Here is a 21,008-nt window from a genome sequence, read left to right on the forward strand (position 1 = left end):
GCAACCAGGAAGGCAGCCCCCACATGATCCCAGATGGGCGCACACCCACTTCCAGTCTTCCAAGGTGGCCCGGCCGGGTCATCGCCCCTGGCATCCACGGCACTGGCATGTTTCCTCATATGTTTATCTACAGCGACCCAGAGAATGTCACATAATCAGACTTTATTCCAATAATCAAGATATCTATAAACACTTTTACGAGTTGCCTTGGGATAAATGTGTCCAGCAAATAAATAATTGTGGAAAAATCCTGAATGAATACATCAACATTGTTACTGGGATCTTGCAAGAAGCCCTTGCATTTAAAAAAAAAAAGCACATAAGAAATGTGTTCCACTCAGTAGCATTTGTGTATAGTGCAGTATGGGTTTCTTTATTTGTTCTCTGTTGTACATTTTTATTGGTTATTGAATGGTACATTGGTGATTGATTTCACACAGATAGCCTTACAATTTGGACAAGATTTGAACAGCCCCAGGAGTTTGTTACATTTAATATTTGAATACTTTTGACTCATCTGTTAAATATTACTCTATAGTAAGCTTTTTGTTACCAGCTAATGTTGTAAATATAAATCTTGCAATAGCAAATGTTAGAAAGGTAGCAGAAGGATTCTCTGACAAACAAGATTTTAAAATCATGTTGTTACAAAAACATCTTAAATGAAAATATCCTGAATTGCTGTATTTTGAAATTCACAAATTCAACAATACAGATACAGTATAATGGTGATTGAGTTGTTATTTTTAATGTTGATTTTATGCGGTGTTTTCACTTACAGAAAATGTCAGAGAATAAAATTGGAATGTGCGCATAATAAGATTAATCAGATTATCATTCTTAATTATCCCTATGATAATAACATCACCCACAACCTGTTACATTGGATGAATTGGCATTTTTATCACACATTAAATTCAAGTCTTAGATTGTAGTTTCATATTTATGAATGCCAGTGCTAGTTTACTTAAATGATAGCTGGCAGCTACTTGATTTACATATTTAAATTTAAAATTTTCTGTTACTATTAGTATTTACGTATTTTATATTCTATTACAGAAAAAGGCAATCTATTTTCCACTTAGGTAAATGGGATTTTTGTGTTTGCTGTTGTATTGAGGTATCAGCTATCACGATATTTGACTGATATTGGTATTGAATATAAAAATTCTGGTATGGTGACATCCGTACTTTATAGTCACCTGGACAGCATGTTAAAGGAACAACGGTGGGGCACAGATGTCCTGTTAAATTAGTTTTTGAAAGCTATAGAGAAAAGTTGGGTTTTCTCTAATCAACGGGGGTAATTTTACATTTCACTACATTAGCATGTCATTTTGACAGTGTATTGTTTAATTATTGTTTGAATTGGTAAAGTTGTGAAGTTAATATACTTTTGAGGATTTATGTTTTCCTAGTTTTAGGATTTTGTGATTCTTAGTACAATTCTTATAAGGGACTTCAGGTGAAGAAACTACTCTTAAAAGGTTTAAATTGGGAGCAATATTAAAAACTGGGGGAAAAAAACGAAATGGGTTTTAGAAACTACCTGTTTTCAATATCTTTAAAATGTTAGATTATCTCAGTTTTTTTCTTCAACATTCACATGGTTTGTCTTAAAGGAACATTTTATGTTTTTTTCATCTTTGGTGCTAAGAACCCTTCTGATACATCTTTTTTTTTTTTACTTTCTCAGCAAAGAGCCCCAGGGAAGATCCTTTTTGATCTAGTGTGTATCCACCTGAATTTGATTGAAGGGGATTACTTTGGAATGGAGTTCCAGGACCACCGTAAGATGAGAGTAAGTTAATTGAATCTAACTTTCAGATTCACCTTCTCTGGGAGGTATTTTCTGCAAAAAAGAAAATGAAAATTATAAAATGCAGTCTCTCTTTTGCAATTTCATTTTCAAAGCATTAGAATACTTCCCATACACCTTCAAGCACTGTAGCCTCAGTTTTTTCTTTTTTTTTTTTGCTGAGTATTTGTTTAATTTTTTCTTTTTGGATAAATGTTTGTGTTTATTACTTGTGCCATTAGTTCACTATAATGATTAATGTTTTTGTTATATAAATTGCCTTTTTCATTGTCTAATTGGTCGTTCCGGATATTACTTTGATCCTTTATGCTTTTAATTTATATTTATCCTTAATGCTTCATATTTCATTCCTGGTTTAAAAATGTTTCTTAATAATAATAAATTAGTTCCAATACACAAAATCACCAAGTGATCATTTAGTAGTGGGTCCTACCACAGCCCCATCGCAGAAAACCCACCCACACTGGGCCAATTTAATGTCATAGTTGACCAAGCTTATGTTTGGGATGTAGGATCCCAAGAAAATCCAAACAGTGACTAAGCCAGGATTAAATTCCAGACTCCCAGAGCATAAGGAATCAAAAATATTCAATCCAGAAGTTTAAAGTAATGTTTTTTTGTATTCTCGACATGATCATAGGCTTATATCAACCCTCTTCTGAAACAGTTTATATTGGATAAGGTTTTTATGGTGCTTGTATGCTTGACCTGATAATCTTATGTTTTTTTCACATACAAGTAGAGGCAGTATGTTCAAGTCGAAGCTCAGTTATGTGACTGGTAAGCTAGCTTTCACAAGGATAGATCCTGCATGGACCAGATAGCAACACTGCACATCATTGTTGAGCAGTTGGTAGAATGGAACTCTTCCCTGTATGTCAAATTTATTTTTTATGAGAAGATCTTTGATAGTGTGGATTTCAAACATTAGCTTGTAACAAGACAGCAAAGCCTTCAATTAATATATATAATTGTATATAATCATTCAATTATCTTTATATATAATTCACTAAGCAGCCAACCATGGCACGCAAGACAGAGACCATGGGATACGCACGGAAGAGCCACGCCCACTAATTCGCAGATCCCCGCCCACCAACTCTAAGACCATGGGATATGCACAACAGGGCCCCGCCCGCCAACTCTAACCCTCCTCCCACGTCATGGTATATGCACGACAGAGCCCTGCCCGCCAAGTCTAACCCTCCTCCCGCGTCCACCCTTGCTCTCGAGGCATGCACATTGCCTGCTCATGTGCCCGCACGTACCACCTCACCAAACACAGCCTCAGTCGCTTTCGTCTCTGCTACAGTCCACATGCACCTCTGAGCCACGTTGACTTTTCATTGTTCCTTTCGGTTCTGGCTGCTTTTCTATATACTAAGTCGACCATGACACGCAAGACAGAGACCATGGGATAGGGATACGCACAACAGAGCCCCGCCGGCCAACTCTAACCCTTCTCCCGCATCATGGGATATGCACGACAGAGCCCCGCCCGCCAAGTCTAACCCTTCTCCTGCGTCCAGCTTCGCAAACTGTTTTACACGCTGCATACAGCGATTCCCATCCACGACAAACATGCTTCTTCTTAGATGGTCCTGCAGGAACAGGGAAAACCTTAGTCTACAAAAACCTAATTCATACCATACTAAGAGCATAGTATTTTTGTTGGCTTGCCCAGCTGCCCGCCCGCCTGCCTGTTACCAGCGTTCACCGCAATGTACTGAAGTGTAAAACTATCGCAGCTGCTACCTCACAAACTGTCCTTATTCCCCGGATTTCCCTGACCCCATCAGATTCAAATTTGCCTTTTACTTTTACACAAAGACAATTTCCTGTTAGATTGGCCTTTGCAATGACAATTAATAAGGCACAGGGCCAAACTTTCAAAAAGGTATGCCTGTATCTGCCAAAACCAGTTTTCAGTCACAGACAATTGTATGTTGCTCTCTCCAGAGTTTCATCTTTTCATTCACTCACAGTCGTATCCTCAAACCCACTCCATTTGGACAACTGTGTCTTTCACGAAGTGTTCACCCATCAATCACATACATAATCATATATAATTACTGCATTGCACAAAGAATTATATGATGTCTCTGCTATGTACATAGCGAATCTCGTCGGAGGCTGTGCCGGAGTACGCCCTCCAGTTTCCTGACTGTCAGTTTAATTCTTACCATCTGTTCTGCTCCTGGATATTCTCTCAGTGGATCAAGTGCGAGGGGTGGAGGAGTTGACTTTGATAACCTTCACTCACTTAAATAGTTACGTATGATAAAGTCCAATCAAAGAAACAGCGAAACACCTTCAAAAGGCTTCATCAAGTTGGCCTCAATAAACGTTCGGTCCATAGCCAATACATTTTTATTTTAAATTACTTTTTTATTCTCCGAAATCTGGACTTTCTGTTTATGTCAAAGACTTGGTTAAGTGTTGGCAACTCTGTTTATGTCCATGATCTTTCTCTTTCTGATTATAACTTATTTAGCTCAGCTAGAATCACTGGTCAAGGAGGTTGGCTTGCTACAGTTTTTCAGAATATGTTTTAAATGTAGACTTATGACTGTAGACAATTTCTGCAGTTTAGAGGCTCAGCAATTTAAATTGATCTTACAAATCCTGTACTGTGTGCACTGGTTTATGATGTATAAGACCTAAACTTGGCGTAAAGCCATGCACATTTCCACAGTACCTCATACCCTGGCGTACGCAAATTCTCTGCTTGGTTTTGCAGACTTGCAGCACCTAGTGTCAAAGCAGTGCTACTGTTCCTGTGTGGTTATCCTTTCTTTTTCAGATCCACATCCCTAACGCGGCTTTATGAATACACTGAAATTAACCGCATATTGTTTATTAGTTTAATGCATCTGATTGTAATTAACCAGTAACAACATAATTGTCCACGGAATGGTCAAACTATTCTAAATGCAATAGCTGCTTTAGCGTTGTTACTCTCACTGCACATTATTCCTCTTCTTCTTCTTTCAGCTTTTTTCATATTACTCTCAGTGCAGCACTCACAGTATTTATATCACTGTATCTGAGTGGGAAATCAAAGATCTACAGAATCTGAGAAAGAGAATTATCGGTATACAGCATCAAGCACACGCTGCCTAACTTTCACACAGCAAACGTTTTAAACCTTTTCTTGTACAGACCTCGCAGTTCAGAAACAGTTTCATCCCAAGAACTATAAACGCACTCAATCAAGTGCTCCTTGTAGAACTGTTTATACTTATAAGTAGAATTATCTCTCTGTAAACTTGCACTACAGTTATAATATTGCACAACCTGAGCCACTTATTAAAGTGCATATTTACATATGATGACGATATTATTTTTAAGATGAAATGCAGCAAAATATGTTTATTATATTGTACAGATAAAATGTTAAATTCATTTAAATAATCTATATTGGAGCCAATCCCAGCCAACACAGGGCGCAAGGCAGGAAACAAACCCCGGGCAGGGCGCCAGCCCACCGCAGTAATCTATATTGTTAATAATTAAACATACCATGACACTGTGCCACAGCGCTAGCTAGGAGCTCGCGCTCCATTCACGGATTGTTCCTGCCTCGTACTGTATTCTTGCTTGTGCTGGCGCAACACTGGAAGGATAGATGAATAGAATAATTAAACATGTACTACGAAGATATTTCAATGTTCTTTAAAAGTTTTGAAGAATCGGCGTTCTAAGCTTACAGATTGCTTAATATCTTATTATGGAGCTGATTGTTTGGCGATTGGGTATTTGGAGAAAGAAAAGTAAGGACAGGAATTGGGGGTTAGTACATTTGAAAGAGACAGTACTGCTACAATAAATTATTTCATTGACATGAACAATCACTATGCCACCATGTTCCCATGTTTAACTCCTGTCATCATGAAAATTATATCACGTATACATCTCAGTATTTTAATTATTCAGAGAGCTGTAATATCACGAATGTAATGGATTCTGTGTCCTGACAGAGGAAGAGAAAACCCGGAAGCACGTAGTGATTCACACACACTGAGCACATAGAAGATCAAATACAAAACAAAGCATTTAACGTGCTACTTTAGTTACGATGGGATTTGAAATACTAGTAAATTAAACGATTTTAAGATGAATTTTATGATGTTCTACTTTAATGACAAAATAAACTATGTGAATAAAGTGGAAATTTCAAGATTAAAGTTGACATTTCGTGCTTTTTTCCACATTGTGTGCCTAATTTTTTTTTTATCTGTACCCTAATAAGCTTTCATATGACATATGGCGCTGGGCTACGACTCACCTTTTCACGGCGATTTTGATATGTGACTTCTTTTTTACTTAAGTCACTGTGTGACTTTGTGAACTTGACCTTTCGAGTTTCTCTCACACTCTGTCACTCGATCAACTTCCTTTTGTTGATTATACCACTGTTTAAACCAACAAATAGTACGTTTTTCCTTGCCTCCACTTGGTATTCGCTGAAATTCTTATATTTTCCCCCGTGCTTTTCCCATTGTCTTTTCACAGAAGGCTGAGCTCAACAGCTATATACACTGCCTGGCCAAAAAAAAAAGTCGCCACCTGGATTTAACTAAGCAAATAGGTACGAGCCTCCTATTGGATAATTACTGCATGGGCGATTATCTTTCAGCTGGCAACAAGTTATTTAACCCCAACTGGTGCAATGAGTTGCTTCTCATTTCTTAAACAACCATGTCGAAAGACACATGTCGTGGAAAAGATGTTAGTCTGTTTGAGAAGGGCCAAATCATTAGCATGGATCAAGCAGAGAAAACATCTAAGGAGATTGCAGAAACTACTAAAATTGGGTTAAGAACTCTCCAACGCATTATGAAAAACTGGAAGGATAATAGGGACCTATCGTCTTCGAGGAAGAAATGTGGACGGAAAAAAATCCTGAATGATCGTGATCGGCGATCACTTAAACGTTTGGTGAAATCAAATCGAAGAAAACCAAAATTAGAACTCAGGTCTGTGTTTAATAGTGAAAGTAAGAGCATTTCCACACGCACAATGCAAAGGGAACTCAAGGGATTGGGACTGAGCAGCTGTGTAGCCGTAAGAAAACCACTAATCAGTGAGGCAAACCGGAAAAAAAGGCTTTTATTTTGCTAGGGAACATAAAGATTGGACTCTGGAACAATGGAAGAAGGTCATGTGGTCTGATGAGTCCAGATTTACCCTGTTCCAGAGTGATGGGTGCATCAGGGTAAGAAGAAAGGCAGATGAAGTGATGCACCCATCATGCCTAATGCCTACTATACAAGCCTGTGGGGGCAGTGCTATGATCTGGGGTTGCTGCAGTTGGTCAGGTCTATGTTTAGCAACAGTATGTGTTCCAAGAATGAGGTCATCTGAATACCTGAATATACTGAATGACCAGGTTATTCCATCAATGGATTTTTTCTTCCCTGATGACACAGGCATATTCCAAGATGACAATGCCAGGATTCATCAGGCTCAAATTGTGAAAGAGTGGTTCAGGGAGCATTAGATATCATTTTCACACATGGATTGGCCACCACAGAGTCCAGACCTTAACCCCATTTAGAATCTTTGGGATGTGCTGGAGAAGGCTTTGCGCAGCGATCAGACCATCATCAATGCAAGATCTTGGTGAAAAATTAATGCAACACTGGATGAAACTAAATCTTGTGACACTGCAGAAGCTTATCGAAACAATGCCACAGCGAATGCATGCCATAATCAAAGCTAAAGGCGGTCCAATGAAATATTAGTGTGTGTATTGATTTACATATTTAAAGAGGCATAATTCTGGGAGAAGCTGGAGCGGGACAGCAAGCGCGTGCATGTGCGTTACTTTTCACGCTGACCGGGATTTATGTAGTGGAAGAACGTGGAGGTTTGCGTACGCACAGATTTATGCATCTGGATTTTTCTGTGCATACGCACATTCCCACTTTTGTGCTTACGCCATGTTATAGTGTGAGTTCTACGCACGGCATTATACATGAGGCCCCTGGAGATCTCTGATGCCAGCATTTCTGATCACTTTGCAGTTGTTTTTGAAATTAAGTTTTTCTGTCTGCCCATCTATTTTACTAAACCACAGTGCCATTCACACAGTATAAATGCTGACACAGCGTGGCAGTTCTGTGATATTTTCTCTGAGTTTCATTTATCCTTTTTGTTAGAAGTCCTCTCTGTGTGTTCAGATATTACTAGATGTCACTTGTAAGGATACTCTGGATGTGGTCGCACCATTAAAGTTAAGGAGAGCCAAGGTAAAAGCCAGTGTTACTTTCAGAGCTATTAGTCTAATAGTTGTAGCTATTATTAACAACTGTCTAAAATCTGGTATGATGCCAGACAACTTTAGACTTGCAGTTGTTCAGCCTCTGCTGAAGAAGCCCACTATTGATTCTACAGCTCTTTGAAACTATAGGCCTATTTCTAACCTTCCATTTTTGTCAAGAATTATAGATACAGTGGTTTCTTTGCAGTTACTTTTATATCTGGATAGTAACAATTTAAATGATGTGTTTCAATCAGGTTTTAAAAAACTTCATAGTACTGAACTGGCTTTGCTGAAGGTGACAAATGATATTCTATTAACTTTGGACTTGGGCTTTTCTGCAATCTTAGTTTTATTGAATCTTAGTGTGGTATTTAACACAGTGGACCATGGGGTTCTTTTAAAATGGCTTGATGATGAATTAAGCATTCAAGGCTGTGCATTGAAATGGTTTGAGTCCTACCTTAAAGATAAGTTCCTATCTATATTAACAAGACATCCAGCACCTCTCACCAGATAAGTCAGCCAGCACCTCTCACACAAGCCGTCCTTCTTGGTTCTGTTCTAGCTCCTCTCCTATTTTGCTTTTATCTGCTCCCCCTGAGGATCATCTTTCAAAAACATGATGTTGTGTATCATTATGTTGATGATAAAGCAGCTATACCTCAAAGTCAGTCCTGACATCATCATTTCATCCATAAAATAGTTGTTGAAATGCTCTGAGGATATTAAATGTTGGATGGCACAAAATTTCTTACATTTTAAGCAAAAACAAAACAGAGATCATTATTTTTGGTCCTACCACATCTGCATTTGAAATCTGCTCTCAGTTAGGCTCCTTGGCAGCAATGATTCATAATGATGTCAGAAACCTAGGTATCATCTTTGAGTCATCACCAAGTTTTGAAAAACAAATTTCCACTTTTGAAAAGTCCGGTTTTTAACAACTGTAGCAAATTTTTTAACTAAAGTCCTTTCTTTCACAGAAGCACTTTGAAACAGTTATTCTTGTTTTATTACATGTTGGCTAGATTATTGTAATTCCTTATATGTGGGACTGCCCAAATCTGCTCTGTTGCGCCTTTAGCTGGATCAAAATGCAACAGATAGATTTTTAATTCGATCTAGAAAAAAGGATCATGTCTTCCCAGTTTTGCCCTCTCTCCACTGACATCTTGTGAAGTGTCACATTGTTTTTAAAATCTTGTTTGTTTCTAAAGCCTTGCATGGTGTATTTCCAAAATACATCCGCAACCTCCATCACCCCTATGCTGCACCGAGAGCTTTGAGGTCATCTGAACAACTGTTCCTTGCAGTTCCAAGACCTCGGGTGAGATCTAGGATAGACAAGCTTGCTCAGTTTTTGCTCCTAAGCTTTGGATTGACCTGCCTTTCTACATCCTCTATCGAGGTTTTTAAAAGTTGACTTGAAACCTACTTGTTTTCTTCTGTCTTTCACTCTGTACAGTATAGTGGGATTGTGTGGGATGTTTTAATTGATTGTTTTATTAATCCGCTTCTGTATGATTGTTTATATTGTGTTTATTTGAATTCTTCTTTCCATGGAACCTCGGCGTAACTTCTGTTGTTTTAAATGTGCTATTATAAATAAATAATCTAATCTTCAATTATGTAGCTCAGCAGGTGATATGTGTGTTTGTGTGGCGTTCTGGTTTGGTGAATATTGTGTACTGGTATGGGGGCAGGGGGTTTTGGTTTGGAATATCCATATTTGCTTCAGTGCAGTTTCATAACCAGTATTGAGGTCCGAAAGCTGTTACTAATACCAAACTCAAAATTTGAATACTGATCCAACACTAGTGTGTAGAGTGTCATCTGCATAGAAATAAATTCCCAGATCATACTATTTTATAATCTCACCAAGACGGAGAAGATACGTAATAACAAGCAATGGGACAAGAACTGAGCACTGATGAACACCCTGCATAACAGGGATGGATGTGGATGTATGGCTGCCAGTTGAGACAAATTGCAGCCTGCCAGTTATGTAAGACAGATACCATTCTAACGCCACATCTGTGAGACATAAATAAGTCTGTAAATGTTGTATGAGTACAGAGTTGACCGGAATGAATGCATTAAATATCTGCTCAAGACTGCTTACACCCCCAAATCTTACAGATACTAAGGGTTGAGTTATGGCACTTGATGGATGGATTGGCCTTTCTTTAAAGAATAATTGTTAAATTTATCAAAAATATCAGGTGAAGAAGATATTGATGAGAGATTAAACAGTTGGAAGAGTTTATGGATGGTGGAAAATAGAACTTTTGGATTTCCTTCACTATTATTAATAATGTTACAGAAATATATTTGTTTAGCTATGGACATTGCTTGCCTGTATGAATGCTTGTGTACAGAAAGACCTGTCTTTTTATAGAGATGCCTGCCATGCGCTTTAATAGTATATAGTTCGGAGTGAACCAAGGTGATGAATGCCTAAAAGAAATAATGTATGATTTTAAAGGAGCAATCTTCTCTAGTTCAGATGCTAAAACATTATTATAATAGAGGACCAAATGATCAAAATTAGATGAATTTTAAAAATCATGATATTGTTTATCTATATATATAATTCACTAAGGGTGCGCAAGACAGAGAGCGCACGCAATACAGAGAGCCATGCCTGCCAACTCACAGAACTCTGCCCACCAACTCTTAAGACCATTGGTTACGCACGACAGAGCCCCGCCCGTCATCTGTAATCCTACTTCCGCGTCCACCGTCAATCTCGATCAAACTGCAATAATTAGCAAACAAACAAAGATAATTGGCAGTAACAGTGCAAAATTCACAATTGGTATGCCAGTTTGAAAAGATAAGTTTTGAGGGTAGTTTTAAAATGTGTTATTGAATAGAGAGAGAAGAGAATTCCCGAGTTGAGGAGCACTATGAGAGACGCTCAAGCTCCCATAGCACAGAGTTTGATGTGTGGTACAGAAAGTACAGCTGCAGATGAGAATCAAGCAAGAGGAGTGTCAGTCTGTAGGAGATCAGTGAGTTTGTGGAGAGCTTTAAATGTTAAGAGCGGTATTTAGTATTGTATTCTATAGTTAACAGGAAGCCAGTGAAGTTGAGAGAGAATAGGTGTAGTATGTTCAGTGGATTTAGAACAGTAGGTTATTATCCTGGCAGTAGAATTTTGAATAAATTGTAAGCGATGGATACGTTTTTGTGGGATGACAGATAGAATACCATTACAGTAATCTATACGTGAGGTGACTCGGGCATTAACCAATACTTTAGTACTGTGTTGCATAAGAACAGGACAAAGTCTAGAAATGTTTCGGAGATGGAAGAAAGCAGTCCGAGAAATGTTACTTATATGGGAGGAATTATTTAATAATAATAATTATTATTTAATAATTGCCATTATTAGTGTATAAATGGATATAAATAATTGCATGTAAACAATTTGCCAAAATCTGTTGTATGTAAACGATACTGTTTAAAATGTTATCGTTTTTTCATCAGAAAACCCGGTTTCCACGTCTACCTGTATTAGTTTAAATGGCACTTTTACCACTCGCAATAGGGCGGATGCGCTTACTTATCGTGTCGACTGGGCAACACAGTGAATGCATATCTATATATGTGTATGTTTTCCGTAGCCTGCTACAGGAAGGTACTCTCTCGACCATTGGCATTGGTTTCGCTTCTTGCTATTTTCGTTATACTGCGACGGTGGTTTCCTAAGCCTTTGTTTATACTGAATTCCTTTTTCACCGTTTTCCATTCCTGTTCTTACACCTCCATATGCTACGGTGGGCTTCGGCTAGTATATAATAAATCCTTTAGAGAGGCTATGTTCTTTTCAGATGCACGAGAATGTAATTTTCCACAAAACAAATTCTCTAGATCAAATGCTAAAACATTATGGTAGTGGAGTAACTGGATCAGCATTAGATACATTTGAAACATCATGATATTGTATATATAATAAATCCTTTAGAAAGGAAATATTATTTTGAGATGCATGAAAAAAATTTTATTTTCCACACAACAAAATTGGTTAAACACAAATTATTTTTATCTGTGTAAACAAATAGAAATATGTATTGATGGTTTAAACAGTGTACTGTATACATTAAAACTCCTATGTCTTTAATTTTTTTGCAGGTATGGCTGGACCTACTTAAACCCATCATGAAGCAAATCCGAAGTAAGTAGTGCCATGTGATTTAGTAGAGAGTGACATAGCAAATGAAACAGAAAAATGATAGGTTGGGGAGTTGGTATATTATTAATTTTCTTGTGCTGGTTTTGAATTGAACAGTGCTTCTATTCTTGCAGAAGAAGATATCCCAGAGGAAAATTTGAAGGAATTACATCTATAGCCAGGCTAGACTGGTTATCATTCATCCATTTCATTCTTTGCATATAACATCAAGTCAGGTCCAGGATCTTTAATTGCCCCTGTTTGATACTGGATTTATTTTAGTTATAGTACGCACCTTTTAGTTTTTAATATTTTTACTGCCACTTATTTATTTGTGTTAGGGAATGTGTGTGGTGATAATGGACTCTCCAAGCTTTGCAAAATGTTGTTAGTTATGTTTACCTAATTTAAAAGGTGAGACACATTACCGTTTATTAGACTGCAAGTCTGTACCTTTTGACCAAACAGATTTTGAGGTTGTGAATTGTGGGTATATTTCAATTTATTATTATAGAGTCTTATTTTACAGCAGTAGCATGTTGTTAAAAGTACTTTGCCATCTTTATAATAAAAATGACTTGATGTGGTTTATTGCCTTATATTCAAACAGTCCTTACTTAGAGCTATCTGCTTTTTCTGCAGGACCTCGGCATACTGTTCTCAAATTTGTGGTGAAGTTCTTTCCTCCTGACCACACTCAGTTATTGGATGAACTAACAAGGTCAGAGCTTGATGGAATTCATACTGTCTGTATTGGTTACAGAACTATTCAAGTTATGTGGAAAGTGTGTGTATCATAGGATAGGTGATGGTACAATGAAAGACTGAAATGTTTGTCATTGTACATATGGAGTAAACCTTAAATATTTTCAAGACCAAGTGATATAACATTTAGCTTTACAGCATATTCTTATTACTGTATTTGTCTTAGGAAAACTGCAATCTTTCCAAAAAACTTGAATATTGCTGATAAATGATGAAATCACAATTGGCCAGGTTTGTTGTGAGATAGAGCCTCCTTTATTACAGTTAATGGCCACATTGTGTCTATTAAAAGAAATGTTGTATAGGCAAGCTTTGTACTGCTTTCTGAAAATGAACACAGAGTAATGTAAAACAGATCATTGAGAGGAAATTAGAGCATTCTTGTTCCAACAGTTTTGTCTTATTGCACCGTTTTGCTTTTGGCATATGTCTTAGACTTGGCATCAACTGGAAGCAGAAATACTGACACATATTAATGAGTTGGATTTCCTGCACAATAGTATTTGTCTTCATTTTCTTTCCTAAGAAATAATGTACCAAAAATGTATTTTTATTTTCTTGAGTTATCTTAATATAGGATATTGCACATTCTAAAGAAAAGTGTACAATTTTTTATTTTTGCTGCTTCAGGACAGGAGTTCCTTTGCAGGCATACTATGGCAAATATTCCTTAAAATCAAAACCTGTTCAAAAAGAATTTTGGTGATGTTACTTCTGACAAATTGAGAAGGAATATAATTCTTCCATAGTAGTTTGTCAGCTTGATTGTTCATTTTTCTGCACTTCAGCTTTGCATTGAGATCTAAACTAACCCACATTGCACTTTCTGTAAATGTGTTACAGTTCAGCTTATTTTTAAGTACAGTTGTGACATTCTCATTACACATTCCTGTAGTCTAATATTGTATCTTGTTATTAATATACAAACACATTCAATAAGACACTAATAAATTGTAATGTTTTATACAGTTTCTGGCACAGTACTGGTGTAGGAATGCCAACTGATAACAGCAGATGGAAAAAAATGGAATTGTTGTTTCTGAAGAATGATTTTGAAAAGCTCAAGTCTAACAGATCTGGCTCAACTGGCTATTCAGCCATAATGATGCTTTGTAGCCCCACCATTATACATCACTTGTGAAACAGATGCAGGCATAACAGAAAACTCTCATAAGCATGATAGCTGTAGTGTTTTCGTACAATTGTGAATACTGGAAGATCATTAGTAACACACTATACAGTAAGGCTATTTCAGTAATGTGACCAGGACACAATCCAGACTGAAACTTTTCATATAGATTGAAGATGCAAGGACAGAATTTTTGAGAGAGTTGGATTTAAATTTTGTTTATATTACTTAAGAAAACTTTAGGGTTCAATTTTAATTTCTTTGAAAAATGCACAACAGCACCATTTTAAAGGAACTGGGGATACACCAGCTTATACATATAGTAATTATATTAAGCATGGGCTCTGTAAGCACTACTTTTTTTACAGTCGAGATAGAATTTGTTCTACCTGATGGAACAAGCATTCTCTTTTAAAGTTTGTGGTATAATTAAACTATAGAAAATTAGTTTTAACTTTAACTACCATTGTTTCTAGAGGAACTACTTTGTCTAAAGTCTGCTATATAGATTATTTGTAGTTATTTGTACATTAATCCTCTTGGGTTTCACTGCTAAGTTTGTAGGTTCTCAGAATTTCAGTACAACTTTTCAATAAAACCAAAACTGGTAATGTTTAAGTGGCACATTGATCAGTTTGTTACTTGAACAATTCTTGGAGCATGGAAAAAGTAATTAAATATTGATTAGGCTTTGTTAACAGATCAAATATGATAATATTTATCTATCTGCATTGGACCTTTCCTAATTTCCATAGGTATAAAAATTTATACCATTCCCATGTATGTGAAAGTTATTGACACCTATAAAATGCACTGTGTTTTATGATAATAAATAAGTAAGATAGAAAAATCTGTGAATAGCATAATTTCTAAAAGGTTTATAAATGAATAATTGCACTAATTTTAATATGTAGTAGAAGAAGACAATTTCCTTTTGGGGATTCATATATTTCATCAAATCAAAATCAAATCAAACATTCACATTATGTAAAAATGCCCATTTTAGTAGACACTTGAGGGCATTCAATAAAAAAATAGGTACCTCTTTATTGTATAGCAGTGTTATAGGATTAAGGTCTAACAATCAAACAGTGGTTAAGCAAAGAGTTGGTGCCATTATCCACTAACCAGAATTTAACACAAGAATTACCAAAGACTATGAAAAAACTTGTAAACCCAGCCCACCTTAAATCCCTTTTGTCTTATAAATGTGCTGATCAAGACAAGCAGCAAGCAGCCTACTATTCCATCCCCCCACCACCGCAGAAAGGGCAAAAAGTTCTCCCAGCTCAAGCCTTGATTATCTGGGAGTGAGGTACTTAGAGCTGTATAAGAAAATAATATAGTATTACTTGTAACACTTGTATTTCATGTGTGTTCTGTTTCTACAACAATCTATGTAAACACATCATTAAAACAGAAATGTTTTTCATGTTTTTGTAATAAATGACAAAATTTAGACATGACCTGTATAATGTGTGAAGGCTGAAGTCCAGATATCAAATAAACACTTTCACGAACGGGGCAAGCACACCTTCCATGGTGCAGCGGTAAGAACTGCTGACGTAATCAAGAGGCCGCCGGTTCGATTCCGGGCATTTCCCAGAATTAGGTTTTGAGCAGTGAGCTGCTGTTATTCTTACCATTATAGAATAAAAACATACATTTGATTTGAGTCTGTAACAGCCAGTGTAAATGTATGGTACTTATAAAGGTTAGCGTCTTTTTTTTTTTTTTTTTTTTATATATATAAATTCAGTTTTTTTTCTCTCTGTCACGTTCACACTCCCCCTGATCTGACACTGCTGTTTTCAAATATAGACATGCTGTAACAGAGGTGAACTCAGATGAGGGTTCTACATCAGAGAAAGAGAACAGTAGCCCTTCCTACTAGAAACATCCCCTCACACATAAGAACAACACAGAGTTTTTTCATAGGCTTCAGAGATTATGCTCGCTGCGCATTCTCTCCAGTATGTTCAGTTTTATAGGACTGAATATAAAATTCTATTACCAGTTTTAAATGGCCCTGCACGGAACTAGATCATTGACCCCTCCTTCACTTTGCTCCTACTGGCTCCCCTTGTCTTATAGAATTGAATATAAAATTTTGCTACTAACCTATAAAGCTTTTAATGGATTTGCACAGGATTTTATTGGCAATCTCCATCACTATGCTCGTGTTTTCACACTAAAGTCCACCTATATTGGCCATCTTGTTTTACCAAAAACTAAACTGTGCTCTTTAGGTGACAGAGGCAGACTTTGGAATGACCTTCCTAAACCAATTAGATCAGCTGTCACCTTTCGTTCTCTTTAAAAAACAAACTTAAAACTCTGTTGTTCAAGAAGGCATTTAACTTACCCTGACATCATAAACCTTTCTCTCAATACAGGTGCTCATGTTGATTTACATTTGTGCGACAAATTAGGTTATTTATTCAAGGGTTTATTGTAATATTTGTGTCTTTATTTATAAAGTATAGTATTTATATTTTATTATAATGCAAATTTGTCTCTTATTCTAATTCAAGGCTTTGTGTTTCCTGTGTTTATTGTTATTTAGTGTTTACAGCTGATGTTATTTTGTATCCAATTTTGGGTATTTGATCTTTCTTCTTCCTTTTCCCTTCTGTGAAGTGGTTTGAGTATGGGGAAGTGCTATATAAATATATTGTTAAATATATTTTCTGTAGCTATCAGATACAGTATGTCAGTGCTAACTCAACATTTGTTTCCATTCCATTTTTCTAAAAGTAATTATGATTAAAGTAAAGTAGTCTTTTATGTCTAAATTGGATTTTGTTTTTCTCTGATTCCTTAGGAATGTAATTTATTTACACCACAAGTTGTTTGTGCTGGTGAATACAGCCTCCTATTAGCCAACTTAAGGAACAATGCCGTATGTGGTGTTTTTTGTGATTTAGCATTTCAAATAAATAAAAAATACTGTTATTGAAGTTTTATGCATGAAAGTTGCACTCTCTTTGGTTCCTTTTACATATGTTCTTTTTGAATACCTACAAGTATTCTTGATCTTTGTTTTCAAAGATGTGCAGTACTCTGTCTGTCCGCACTTGCAAAACCTTACTTTGATTCAGGCCTTACTTCTCATAATAATGCTCATGCCAGTTTTTTTTTTTTTTTCCCCATTTACTTTTTACAGGTATCTCTTTGCTCTGCAAATCAAGCAGGATCTAGCAACAGGAAAACTAATTTGTAATGATGGCAGTGCAGCACTCCTCGTTTCTCATATTGTCCAGTGTAAGTAAAGATAATTTTTTTAAATTGGTTCAAAGTGATTCACACATTTAATAACGTTACATTCTCTCATATTCTCATCCTTTACCCAACATACATTAATATGTAACCAGGTAATTTCTTTTACTATTTTATAGTGTTATATACTACAGAAAAACAGATTAACTCTTAAATAGTTCCACCTCTATTAAACGTATGTGTATTGATAGTGCTGTTGTTCCATTATGGAGATGGTTAAAAAATGACACACAGATAAGCATGATGTAATCAGGCATTTTAAAAGAAAATGTATTTTCTAAGTCTTTATCCAGTCTATCCTTACCAGTTCAGTAACAGTGTAAACACTGACTATATTTGCCCCCTGAGCTATTATAATTTTAAAACAGCATTAAAAGTATGCCGATATCTTTGGAAATATTTCATTTAAACCAAGCAAACCACTGTATTTTTTCTATCTATTTGCTGTGTTTCACAAGATTAAACTTTGTTGTTTGCTGGGTACTTTTTCAGTGTATATTTGCCATGGGAGTATTTAAATATTTTAGTTCTTTAGTCTAATGTAGCCTTGTCTCTGTTTACATTTTTTATCCTTTTTTAACTTCACATTCCACCTGTTACTACTGGAAGTATCAATTGGTGTTCTGTGTTTGTAAAACCCGGTGTTATAAAGTTCTGTAGATAATGTTAATCCACTGCAAGATACTCACAGGTTTGCAATAATCAATTCAGGGTAATTTGGAGTCACGTTGATTGCTTGATTTTGGACTTTATGAGATACTTATAGTTACTGGAGAAATGCTACTTGAAAACTCAACTCAATTTTATTGTCATTCATTCAGATATATAGTATATGATTGAACAAAATTTTGTTCCTTACAGTCCCTGGTGCATAGGCAAAACAACATACTGTAAATTTAACATACACCATAACATTACCAAAACCAGAGCAATAATAAAATATAATAAGACAAAAGATGCAGGATTATAAAGCTTGAACAGTACTCAGTATCCATATTACAGTGCAGAGTGCAAAGTTATAGAAAGTATTCTCAGCGCATCACTTTTTCCACATTTTGTTATGTTACAGCCTTATTCCAAAATGGATTAAACTAATTTTTTTCCTCAGAATTCTACACACAACATCCCATAATGACAACGTGAAAAAAGTTTACTTGAGGTTTTTGCAAATTTATTAAAAATAAAAAAACTGAGAAATCACATGTACATAAGTATTCACAGCCTTTGCTCAATACTTTGTCGATGCACCTTTGGCAGCAATTACAATCTCAAGTCTTTTTGAATATGATGCCACAAGCTTGGCACACCTATCCTTGGCCAGTTTCGCCCATTCCTCTTTGCAGCACCTCTCAAGCTCCATCAGGTTGGATGGGAAGCGTCGGTGCACAGCCATTTTAAGATCTCTCCAGAGATGTTCAATCGGATTCAAGTCTTGGCTCTGGCTGGGCCACTCAAGGACATTCACAGGGTTGTCCTGAAGCCACTCCTTTGATATCTTGGCTGTGTGCTTAGGGTCGTTGACCTGCTGAAAGATGAACCGTCTCCCCAGTCTGAGGTCAAGAGCGCTGTGGAGCAGGTTTTCATCCAGGATGTGTCTATACATTGCTACAGTCATCTTTCCCTTTATCCTGACTAGTTTCCCAGTTCCTGCCTCTGAAAAACATCCCCAAGGCATGATGCTGCCACTACCATGCTTCACTGTAGGGATGGTATTGGCCTGGTGATGAGCGGTGCCTGGTTTCCTCCAAACGTGACGCCTGGCATTCACACCAAAGAGTTCAATCTTTGTCTCATCAGACCAGAGAATTGCAGGCCTGATTGGTGGATTGCTGCAGAGATGGTTGTCCTTCTGGAAGGTTCTCCTCTCTCCACAGAGGACCTCTGGAGCTCTGACAGAGTGACCATCGGGTTCCTGGTCACCTCCCTGACTATGGCCCTTCTCCCCCGAACGCTCAATTTAGATGGCCGGCCAGCTCTAGGAAGAGTCCTGGTGGTTTCAAACTTCTTCCACTTACGGATGATGGAGGCCACTGTGCTCATTGGGACCTTCAAAGCAGCAGAATTTTTTCTGTAACCTTCCCCAGATTTGTGCCACAAGACAATCCTATCTCGGAGGTCTACAGACAATTCCTTTGACTTTATGCTTGGTTTGTGCTCTGACATGAACTGTCAACTGTGGGACCTTATATAGACAGGTGTGTGCCTTTCCAAATCATGTCCAATCAACTGAATTTACCACAGGTGGAGTCCAATTAAGCTGCAGAAACATCTCAAGGATGATCAGGGGAAACGGGATACACCTGAGCTCAATTTTGAGCTTCATTGCAAAGGCTGTGAATACTTATGTACTGTACATGTGCTTTCTCAATATTTTTATTTTTTAGTAAATTTGCAAAAATCTCAAGTAAACTTTTTTCATATTGTCATTATGGGGTGTTGTGTGTAGAATTCTGAGGAAAAAAATGAATTATTCCATTTTGGAATTAGGATGTAACATAACAAAATGTGGAAAAAGTGATGCGCTGTGAATACTTTCCGGATGCACTGTAATTGGGGGAATGTTATAGGGATACAGTACTGGCTGACATGTAGGAGTTCAAAAGTATGACAGGTGGGGGAAAGAAGCTGTTTTAGGACCTGGTTGTGCTGGTTCTAAAGCTGCGGTATCTTCTACCTGACAGCAGGAGGTCAAATAATGCATGTGGCAGGTGAGAGACATCTTTAACAATGGTGTAGGGTGTACACCGCCAACGTGTCTGAAAGATGTCCTGGATTGAGGAGAGGGAGACACCTATGATCCTTTCAGTGTTCCTCACTACATGCTGCAGAGTTCTGTGCTCATGGACTTTGCTGATCCCAAACCACACAGTGATACAGTTGGCTAGAATGCTCTCCGTGGTTCCTCTGTAAATGGTGGTAAGAATGTGTTGTGGCTAACCAATTCACTTCTGTCAGTTGGATTCTGAATTGCTGGTACAGTCGTGGGTGAGCAAAATACTTGTACTTGTATTTATTTAAATAATAAAGAAGTGCATCCTAGACAAACAGATTTCTTAACGGCACACAATAAAACAAATCCTGAAGCATTTTAATATGTTTAAAGATTATTTTCACACAAATGTTAGAAAATACTTCTTCATGTTGATAATTGTAAGCTCATTGAAGAGTTTATCGTGTAGTGTGGTTAGAGTAGAGTAGCATGTTGGGGTCCTTCTGATTTCTGATTGATGCTGCTTTGGATGCACTTCATAATAGGATGTAATCAGTCTCCAACTGTATTTAATTCTTTTTGAGACTGTAAGTTATTTTTTTATGAGCTGTTGTCATGATTTTTTTTTAAATTAGGTAATGCAGACAAAATTGATTTTCCAGGCTAAGAAACAGACAGGTATTGGGCAGGGAGTGATAATAAAGTCTTTCATGAATAGAACATGTAGGTATTTGTAAGCTAGTTTATGTATATTAGTTAACTTGATTGTAATAACAGTGCCTTCAAATATTCCTGTAAAATCAGTTTTGCATATATCAGAATTGTCCAATGTGACAAATCAATCTGCTTTTTAAGCACAAA

At 36.8% G+C, this 21,008-nt stretch overlaps 1 protein-coding gene across 6 annotated transcripts in view; it reads left to right on the plus strand.

The window, feature by feature from the left end:
* Positions 1-21,008, plus strand: part of farp1 (FERM, RhoGEF (ARHGEF) and pleckstrin domain protein 1 (chondrocyte-derived)) — a 324,746-nt gene that overhangs the window by 180,079 nt on the left and 123,659 nt on the right. For all 6 annotated transcript variants that reach the window (XR_005632704.1, XM_039745424.1, XM_039745426.1 and 3 more), the window contains exons 3-6: positions 1,697-1,801; positions 12,225-12,267; positions 12,907-12,985; positions 17,325-17,422. Coding sequence is in view for 5 of the 6 variants with exons in the window: in XM_039745424.1 (XP_039601358.1) it covers positions 1,697-1,801; positions 12,225-12,267; positions 12,907-12,985; positions 17,325-17,422 (325 nt within the window). In the remaining variant the exon portion in view is untranslated. The remainder of the gene's footprint in view (positions 1-1,696; positions 1,802-12,224; positions 12,268-12,906; positions 12,986-17,324; positions 17,423-21,008) is intronic.

The sequence above is a fragment of the Polypterus senegalus genome, chromosome 2, assembly GCF_016835505.1.
Source record: "Polypterus senegalus isolate Bchr_013 chromosome 2, ASM1683550v1, whole genome shotgun sequence".
NCBI classification, from domain to species: Eukaryota; Metazoa; Chordata; class Cladistia; order Polypteriformes; family Polypteridae; genus Polypterus; species Polypterus senegalus.